Source organism: Gopherus flavomarginatus, chromosome 12, assembly GCF_025201925.1.
Source record: "Gopherus flavomarginatus isolate rGopFla2 chromosome 12, rGopFla2.mat.asm, whole genome shotgun sequence".
Lineage (NCBI taxonomy): Eukaryota > Metazoa > Chordata > Testudines > Testudinidae > Gopherus > Gopherus flavomarginatus.
Window position 1 is genome coordinate 32,227,888 of NC_066628.1, and position 10,303 is coordinate 32,238,190.

General features: G+C 46.6%; 1 protein-coding gene across 1 annotated transcript in view; it reads left to right on the plus strand.

Moving 5' to 3' along the window:
- LOC127032178 (heparan sulfate glucosamine 3-O-sulfotransferase 3A1-like) overlaps positions 1-9,381 on the plus strand; it is an 81,984-nt gene extending 72,603 nt beyond the window's left edge. Inside the window, exon 2 of the mRNA XM_050919181.1 lies at positions 5,335-9,381. Within this exon, the coding sequence (XP_050775138.1) occupies positions 5,335-5,953 (619 nt within the window). The 3' untranslated portion in view covers positions 5,954-9,381. The remainder of the gene's footprint in view (positions 1-5,334) is intronic.
- Positions 9,382-10,303: the final 922 nt, after the last annotated feature.

The following is a 10,303-nucleotide window of genomic DNA, read 5'->3' on the forward strand; positions in this document are numbered from 1 at the left end:
GGGGTGAATCAGCATTTCCATTATCAACCCCCATCTCCTCCATCCCACTCACCCCCTCTAGGAGTTTATAGCTTGCTTTGGTCATAAAACTTGTGTTTCAGGCTGAAAGCCTCTGCCACAAAGTTTCAGCACCCTCTGCAGCATTCAGTTGGGAATCTCATTTAAATCAGTTTTGTCGTTTAGAGGTGAGTGACAAACTCATGGAACTCGGCTCCCCATGCCTCAGAGCAAACCTCCATGCTTCAGGGCATCAGGCCACTGCCAGTTGATGAGGGTCAGGAAGGCACTTTCCCCGTGGGCTTGGCTATAACGCCCTACTGTAGGGTTTATTGCACTTTCCTCTGAAATGCTTCAGACAGGCCACTGTCAGAGGCAAGGTACTAGACTGGGTGGACCACTACGTTGAACCCCTCTGGCAATTCCTGTGTTGTAGTATCAGAGGGGTAGCCATGTTAGTCTGGATCTGTAAAAAGCAACAGAGAGTCCTGTGGCACCTTATAGACTAACGGATGTATTGGAGCATGAGCTTTCGTGGGTGAATGCCCACTTCGTCAGACGCATGCAACCCACGAAAGCTCATGCTCCAATACATCTGTTAGTCTATAAGGTGTCACAGGACTCTTTGTTCCTGTGTTGTAGAGTATCCAAGGCAAAGTCCTAGGAATGCCAAAGAGTTTGTAACCTGTCAGCCAGTCTTGTTCCTTTCTGGGTAGCAGGAGACAGGCAGCTTGCAGTATTGCCAACCCCAGCGCTCAAAAATCATGGACCAGGCCCCAGAAAATTAAGAGATTGGCTTAAAAATCATAGAATTTTTTTGTAAGTGTAGTAAATGTCGGATTTTTTTTCCTTCTGTTTTTTTTACCCATTCAGGTAGCAGCCAGATCAAGTCTTCAAGCTTCTCTCTATAATAGTGGGGGGCAAGAAACACCCTCTATTTTAATAAAATGCAGAAAGAAAGATGAGATCCTCACCTAATCCTTGGACACTAGGTGCTTGAAATCAATGGGAGTTAGTTGCATAGCCTACTTAAGTGCTTTTGCACATCCCACCAAGCACCAACTGCATTGTTGGGTGCCTAAATACTTCTGACAGTCTGGCCCTAAGTGCCCGAGTCACTTTTGAAAATGGGATTAAGGCTCCTAATTCAGGTGAATTTGAAAATGTTACCCTTAGTGTCTCTGGGCCCCAAGTCCCCAGCTGTACAAAGGGGATGACAGTACTTCTCTGCCTTGCAGTGTCAGATACTCTGGTAATGTTACCTTGTAAGTGCCTTGTAATAGTGTAAGCACCTTGCAGGAATGGTGGAACTCACTCTGTCTCTCTTATTTCATGTCTCCATTGAAACGACGCTCAAAACTCCACTCTCGTCTCTGCTGCCTACAAGCTGCTAAATATGATCAAGATCTTCCTAGCAGCAGCCAGTCATGCAGCTTTTTCAGTTGTCTGCACCTACTCTCACACTTTCTTACCGCACGGTAACGACGGTACGTCATGAGGCCGGAATGAATGGCTCGTGGTATGAAATTAAAGTGGGCTGTGTTTCTTTCGTGTAGCACAGTGCTAGGTCCTAAGCCCTTTGGGACAGGGGCTGTCTCTTTGCTGTGTGTTTGCATAGCGCATAGCACAAGGGGGTCTTGTTCCATGACTGAGGCTCCGAGGAGTTATGGCAATGCAAATAATACAGGCTAATAATACATTGTAACGGCTACATTGCAAACTCCCGTTGTTCTCTGTTGCACTGTACGTTTAGGTTCCTGCCTGCAGATAGGGTTGCCACCTCTGAGATACAAAAACTCAGGGGTGACACTGAGCCCATAAAACTGGACAGCTGGCGTCACATCCTGAATGTCCTTACCGATTTCCCAGGACTGCTACCTCAAACAAAGGAGGATCCTGGGAAAACCTGGGCAAGTTAGCAACTCTACCTGCAGACCCTAACTACAACATGAGCCCCAGAAGGGAGAGAGTGCCATTGGATGGCAGCATGCATACTCTCCCAAGATCACATGCATGCGCTCCAGCTACCTTAACACCTCTCATTCCCTTTAAAGGAGTTAAATGCTTCCAGACTTGCAGTACAAAGCTTCCAAACTGGAGAGAGACAAGTGAGTACCTGCAAAATGGGCATTGTTGTAATTGGTGCTGCTGTGCGAGGAAAGCTATTCGCAAAATCTGCCTTGTCTGGCCAGCGACAGCTAATCCTCAGCCTTGTCAAGGGCGCGCTCTTTGCACAAGTATCTGTGACACATGGCATGCAATAAAAAACATTCCTCTAGAAACAATCAGTCGGTTCTATCTCATTTGTAACCTAACAACTCAGCCTAGGTTTTTGTTGGAGCCTTTTTGATAGATGGCTTTAATTTTGCTCGTGTTTTACACAGGTTTCCAGTCCAGATGTTGCCACTGTCAGACAGTAACAGCAATATGGGCTAGGGGCAGTTCATCATGGCACTCGGGTTCTAGTGCCAAGGGGAGGTCAAAGGCTAGGGGTCAGTTGCTGATTTGATTACAACCCCCGTTTTTCAGGGGCAAAGGGTGCGGTTTCTTTGAGAGCTCTTTTTTTGCACTGAGGTGAAACCTGCTACCAGTGCAGCAGACATCCTGCTTATTTTCAGGGTCCTCTGGGAAGAACAGGCTCATTTACAGCAGATAACAGCTGTTTACAGTGAGAATCGACAAAAAGTAGATCTGAGGTGGCTTCTCACTTGGCCCAGTACGGGTTCATTTGAATGACTGGCATTTTGCAGCCACTGGGCTCATTCAGAGGTGCCCTGTAAGGTGGCATGAGTCTAAGGGGATCGAACATGGTGCAGTTCATGCCCTGCCTCTCAGCTTTGGTGACAGCAGAATGGGTTTGTGATCAATATACTAGACTGGGACTCAGGATGGTTTTGATTCAATTCTCTGCTAGGCCACAGATGCTCAGTGTGACCCTGGGCGAGTCACTTATTCTTCCTATGCCACAGGTACTGACTTTCAGCTTTCACCCCAGCTTGGCCCCAAAGCCCCTTCCCCCAAGGCCCCACCCTGGCTTTGCCTCAACTTGCATGTGTCTGTCTTAACCAGATTCACGTAAAGAAGCTCATAGTTCAGGCTGGCACTGTGAATTCATTCCTCTTTGACTAAGCACTGCAGCGAATATAGGACCAGCTCTTGCAGTCTTTTCTCAGGCAAAATGCACACTCGCATCAATGGACGCTTGACCTGCGTAAGAAGCCCAGCATATGTAATTTGTTTTTAGATCTCGCAGAGTTTAGGCCCAGAAATGTGCATTGCACCTATAACGGTGGGTAACCTTAACCTTGAATTCTCTGGCCTTTTGTGCATTGCATTGAATTCTTAGAGACAAAGGCCACCTTTGCTTTTCCACACCACTTCACACCAAAGGCAATGGGAGTTTCATGAATGGACAGGAAGGAAATGTGGAGTGTCGAATTCGTTGGGGCAGAGGGGAAGGAGGAAAGCATTGAGGGCAGGGGACTAGTACTGAACACTTTAGGTTGAACCGTTGTGCTATCTACTGGACAACCCCAAAAGAGTCACTGACAGTCCTGACTCTTTAAAATTCCTCATACCCTACAGGAAGGGAGTGCCTTTCTTACAGGAACTCAGTCTTATGCAGTGGAATTCAAGCCAGGAGGCAGGAAATCCCAATGTGGGCAAGGAGGAATTTAAAGGGACAGGACACTGGTAATTTATAGATTAAATTGGTTCTTAACTGTGCAGTTGCAAGCAAAGGTTTGAGTTTTTTCCAGAAGTTCCCTGTTATGTTTTCATACCATCTCCTCTTGACTGAGACGCGGCTCTGTCCTCTACCGTACGTGCCAATATCCATGTGAAAATCAGTTAGTCTGAGACAGGCCCATCAAGTGCGTTGCTACATCTCCCTAAGGGTTTGTGTTCACTGCACATGAACGGTGTGTTCTTCACTCGGGTTAGCTAACTCAGGTTAAAAGAAAAGGCAACTCAGCTTTTAATTCAGGTTAGCAACTCGAGTTCAACCCAGGCTCCCCTGCAGACTTTAACTTGAGTTGCTAACCTGAGTTAAAAGCTGAGTTGCCGTGTCACACGGCTATGTTAATCCGAGTTAAGAACATCTTTTTTTTGCAGTGAAGACATACGCTCTACATAACTAGAGAATATGAAACTGCTCTGTACAGTAATTGCCTTGATAGGTGGTGTTTGTACAATGTTATAAGAAACTATTGCAAGCAATCCTGGAGGCACTGGGACACTATAGTTGTTCTCAGAGAAGCCAGAACCTCAGTAACTCCTGGACCTCGTTTCTTTAGAATTTAGTCCCATTGACCATAAATGGGCAGTATCATAACTGATCCTTATTGATCCACTCTTCACGTCGGTGCTGTTGATCAGTTTTCAGTCTGCTTTCTGCACCGAGGCATTTGTGTGGATTAGCTTAATCCAGCTCCAAAACAGATTGAGCTAAGAGTGTCCACATGGGGAGCTAGTATGGAATAGCTATTCCAGGCTATTTCCCCACGTAGATAAGCCCCAAGAGCCTGATCCAGCTCCCACCAAAGTACATGGAGGTATTTCTGGTGACTCCAGTGGAAATGGATCATCGGGTGTTGCTACCTTTCCTGTTGCATTAACTTCATTAGTATGATGTTGCATTCTTGTTTGTTATGTTTCCACGCTGACAGTCTCTCCGCCCTAGCTTCCTCAGTAGCGTCATGCTTTCTGTGGTATTGCCCTTCTCTGAGCCACTGGGATGCTCCAATGTGTCTGCCTGGAGAGGGACAATCCATGTGCCCACCGCATTTCTGTTACTGACACAACTCAGAGGTACCACGCGAGGGTGGAACTGTTCCTTAACGGACATAGCCAATTAAAGAATAAGAAGGAACATGCAGGTGGAGGAACATGCAGCTACGGTCAGTAAGGTCACAGCAACAAATCAAGTCACCCTAAGCAATAGAAAAGAAATGGGAAACTCCCTTATTTGGATTTCAGCCCTGTCCCATGAGCCTTGGTGTGGAGCCCAGCTTTCCCTTCTGTTTCCCGAAGAGCCACCCACAGGCCATGGTTCAGCAAAGTTCTCAGGACGTGCCTCACTTGAAAAAATGCTCAGGTCCAGTGCAGTCAATGGGGCCACTCATGGGCTTGAAATTTGGCCTGTGCTTAAGTACCTTGCTGAATCAGGGCATCATAGCTCTTCCCCTTCACCACTTGTGCAGGAGGAGATGGAATTAACCTCTTGGTCACCAGGACACAGATAGTGTCCTTGCAACCTGATGCTCACTCCCAGGTCATCGCATGCCCCAGTCCAATAATGTTCTGCATTAATGTGTTTTCTCTCTCTGTTCCGGTTAGGGAGCTGATGCCCAGAACCCTGGATGGGCAGATCACCCTGGAGAAAACTCCCAGCTACTTCGTCACCAAGGAAGCACCTGCTCGAATCTCCGCCATGTCGAAGGGCACCAAGCTCATCGTGGTGGTGCGGGATCCCGTGACCCGAGCCATCTCGGATTACACACAGACTCTCTCAAAGAAGCCTGATATCCCCACCTTTGAAAGCCTGACCTTCAAAAACAGGACTACAGGCCTGATCGACACCTCGTGGAGCGCCATCCAGATCGGCATCTACGCCAAGCACCTGGAGAACTGGCTCCTCTACTTCCCCATTGGGCAGATCCTCTTCATCAGTGGGGAGAGGCTGATCAGCGACCCTGCTGGGGAGCTGGGCAGGGTCCAGGACTTTCTGGGCCTTAAGAGGATTATCACAGACAAACACTTCTACTTCAACAAAACCAAGGGCTTCCCCTGCCTGAAGAAAGCTGAAGGCAGCAGCAAACCCCACTGCCTGGGGAAAACGAAAGGCAGGACCCACCCCAATATAGACAGAGAGGTGGTGCAGAGACTGCGGGAGTTCTACAGGCCTTTCAACATGAAGTTCTACCAGATGACTGGGCATGACTTCGGCTGGGACTGAGGCTGAAAAATAAGAATTATTTAAGAAAAGAAAAAATATAATATAATATATATATTTTTTTTACATATCAGAGAGGAAATGTTAGAGGTGTGCTGAAAACGCTCTCCATTCTGTTTGTTCTTTTTGACACAATGTCACTGCTTGGTTTGTTTTCTTTCCTCTATTAGCAGCAGGTTGGTGTCTGCTTCCACGGACGAGGCAAGGTGGCTGTGGGTCAAAGCTTGGTGCTATTGAAGTCAAGAGGGCTCTGGCCCTTTAGGTCAGTGGTTTCAGAATTTGACACTGTCTGTAGAAAAGTCCAGGAGCAACATTTTCAGATTTGCCTAAGTGACTTAGGAGCCTACGTTCCATTTTCAAATGCGACATAGGTACTTAGAAGAGCCTAACTCTTGTTGAAAGTCAGTAGGATTTAGGCTTCTAAGGCCCAGATTTTAAAAGGTATTTAGGCATTGTGCTCAGCCTTGCAATGCCTAACTGATTTAGGCACCTAAATTTCATCATTAAGATTGAGGCTCCTAAATGCCTAAATCACTTTTGAAAATGGGACCTAGGCTCCTAAATTGGTTCGATATTGCAACAGGGAGCTCAGCAACACCTAAATACCTTTACAAATCTGGGCCTTGGTGACTAAGGGCTGAATTTTTAAATCTATTTAGGTGCTTAACCCCCAGGGGAGGTGCCCAAATGCCTTTAAAAATGTATCTCTTAGTCACTTCTGAAAATAGGGCTTAGGGTCCTAAATACCTAAATCACTTTTGAAGATCCCAGAGCTGGTCAAGACACTTCTTCCTGTGAAAATTTATCATTTTTTTTCACGTTTTTATCAGTTTTTCTTTGAATTTGGGGGGGAGGGGTGTTGGTCCAAAAAGTGGAAAAAAATTATGTCATCAAAAACCAAGTTTTTTTTCAGCAACTGGTAAAACTGGAGGGTTTTTTGTATACAAAATTGAACTAATTTGGGTTTTGGTTATAGAAAGCGGGGGAGGCAAAGAAATAGATTTTGACAAAAACTGATCTTTTGACATGAAAATCTCAGTGTAGTCAAAAAGCTGTTTTCCAGCCCACCAGCTCTCAAGCAGCTTCCCCCATCACTTGTACTCTCTCCAGGTCACTATTTCAGAGCTCACCAACCTCTTTCAAGATTCTCAATCAGAGTTCACCGAGCCAACATGCCTCCCATTGGATGTCATCCGCAGAGTTTGAAGCTGTGGCCTTCATGGGATTTCACACTAAGAGGGGAGTCATTGTGGGCGGTAGGGGGATTCCATGTCCTGTATATTCTTGAATAGGGAATAACTAAGTAAGAGCCAGAGTTGGAGGAGGGGAGGTGTGTGAGGTATCCTGCTAAGCCATGTTCAGGAATATGTTGGACGAGGCCCTCTTGGCTTCAGAAAAATCTCAGAAGAGAAAATGTTAGGGCAAAGGTTCATTGGGGGGGACCCACTCCCAGCACGCAAGGTCACATTGACCCCGCTACCTCCCGCCAGTATTGTCATCCTCTGTCTCAGTTCTTGTTTCAGAATGTTCCAGCTCCAGCTTTAATCCCTTTTTTGGGCAGCATCTCGTGCCACAAAATATCTGGGTCAACATTTTATAATCATCTGAACCAAACAAAAGTAGCGATCAGATCAGTCAAATGCAACCCAGAACAAAGCAAAGCCACAGCGCTCGCTGGAGTGCACAGTGCTTCCCTTTGTGTCTTAATCCTCGCGGAGGTCTAAGGGCGGAGTCATGGGTGGCTACAGTGCTCGCCTGTTGTTAAGATCCTGGCCAGCTGTGGTCACAACAGCTAAAGGGGCTGCTGCAACAGCCACACTTTCTCAGCTGAGTAAAACAGCACATGTGGATGAATTTGGACAGTGCAAGAATTTTCATCACCACCTCCAACTTTCATCCAAAACTCAAACCAGAAGATTTCCTTTGGGGCAGCAGTAAAGCTGTTAACTTTGTCCCCTTGTTGTATTTCCCTATCAGCCTCCTCTGGACTTCCATTTTCTAGCCCCAAATGCCAAAATCAGAGCAGGTTGGCAAAAGTTTTTAGCAAAAATCAATGACAGTGTGTATTTCCTTTCCCCTGAGATTTGACATTTTACTGGAATACTTCAGTGAAATTTCAGAATGTGCAATGCTTTGACCAGCGCTATAGTTTCTGAGCTCATGCTCAGCTAGTGGGGGTGATGGAAGAACCATCAAAGTGGCCCTTCTTTACTTGTTTTGCTATCATTGCTTAATCTGAAAATGGAATCTCCAGAAAGCAATTGATTTGTTTCATTCAGGCCGCTGGTTTGGTTACAGCTGTCCCGCTGGCACTGCTCGATGAATGGCCCTCTCCGTATATTCCCGCTTCCCATGTGAGCAATGCCATTTTACACCTCCAGTTCCAAAACCCAGATGTTGTGGGCAATATCGCCTCCTTAAGTGTCATAGTGGTTTAAGCCTAACAGCAAGGTAGTGGCTCGGTCCTTGGAGGATTGAGGGACTGATGCATTTTGAAGTTCACCAAAGGCTGAAGCTGTCTGAGCGCCTTGGTTCTGTTACCCAGAGCTTCTTTCAGCTTGTGGGTGAAGAGCTGGCCCCAGCCAAGTGTTTGACGCTTGATCCAAAAGCCAGTGCAGTCAGTGGAAAGGTTCCTATTGATTTCAGTGGGCCTCAGCTCAGAACCCTACATGAAAAAAGTAAAAAGTCCCAATATGTTTCATCCAGACCATCGGTGGAAGTTTTCAAGATGCGGCTTTTTGGTTTTGGCCATACCGCATCCATTCAGATGAATTGGAACCAAGCAGCTGAAAATCCCACTCGTCATACCTAGCACTTTGAAAAGGTGCTCTTGAGGTCTGGTGACAATTCCCCTTACTTTTAAGAGAGGGCTACAGTATTTATGGTCCTTATGCATTCCCAACACACACAGGACACATTGAAGGGAAATGAAAGCCCTCTCTGTGAAATGTGGCCTATTAGATCGTGTTTCCAGACAGCTCTGACTCATGTGAGAAGCTCACTCATATATTTATATGACATAATGCTTTCCCCTCCCCCAAAGCTGCATTACTCTGCAACAGGGAGTCTCTTGAACTTTGAACTTCCTGGCAGTGGAATAGAGACTCATTTTAAAATATTTATGTTGTCTGAACATTGTATTCAATATTGGTAATTCCTATGGCAAGAATCCCCTGGGCTGCAGATAAGAAACCTCAGTGTCATTTTGCAACCTGGCTTATACATGTAACCAGTGCCAGAGGTGATTTGTATGGGAGTGTAACTTACGCTTCCGTAGGCTAACTTAGCCTTCCCGGGTGGGATTTTCAGACACCCTTAAGTGACGCAGGAAGAAAAATTGCCTTGAAAGCCAATAGAGTTTGTGCTTCTAAATCACTGAGATGGTTCTGAAATCTCATTTACATTTTCTCAGCCCCACTTGGCAACTTCTGAGGGTATGTCTGCATTGCAATGGAGGCGTGCCTGCAACACATGCAGCTATTCACAAGCTAACTTCTGGCTAGCTCAGGTACCACCAGCAATGAAGCTGTGACCATACAAGCAGCTACCCAAGTAACTACCCAGGATTCTAGGCGGTTTTGTACAGCCCACATGCTGCTGCGGCTTCCCTGCTCTGGGCACTCATGCTAGCTAGATTAAAGCTAGTTCAGGTCTCGGTACACATGCTGCATTCAGTTCTCTGATGGCAGTGTAGACATACCCGGAGAGTCTGCATGGTGACAGTGTGGAGAGTCAGAGAGAGGTATAAAGTATACCAAAAGTCCTTCTAAACTTAGATCCACTGCTGCATTTAGCCCACATGATTGTACCATGTCACCCAGTAGTGGCCACTGGACCAGGCATTGCGACTTCCTGAGAGCTCCAGTGAAGCAGCCTCACTGCAATTCATCCCTGCACAGTGAAGGAATCAGTCATGACCTTCCATTTTCCCCAATCGCTTCCCAGACTCAATGTCTTGGATCTCTTATAAGCCATCATCTGCGTTTGAGAACATCGACAAGCCCATCTTGAATCACGTGTTAACAGAATCAAGGACCAGTATGGCTCATAAAGTGTTAGTTGCCTTTAATCACTAAGGCCATGTCTACATCTAAAATTTTGCAGCGCTGGTTGTTACAGCTGTATTAGTACAGCTGTATAGGGCCAGCGCTGCAGAGTGGCCACACTTACAGCAACCAGCGCTGCAAGTGGTGTTAGATGTGGCCACACTGCAGCGCTGTTGGGCGGCTTCAAGGGGTTTCGGGGAACGCGAGAGCAAACCGGGAAAGGAGACCAGCTTCGCCGCGGTTTGCTCTCGCGTTCCGCGAACCACCCTGCAAACCGCAGGGAAGGAGACCTGCTTGCACGGGGGTT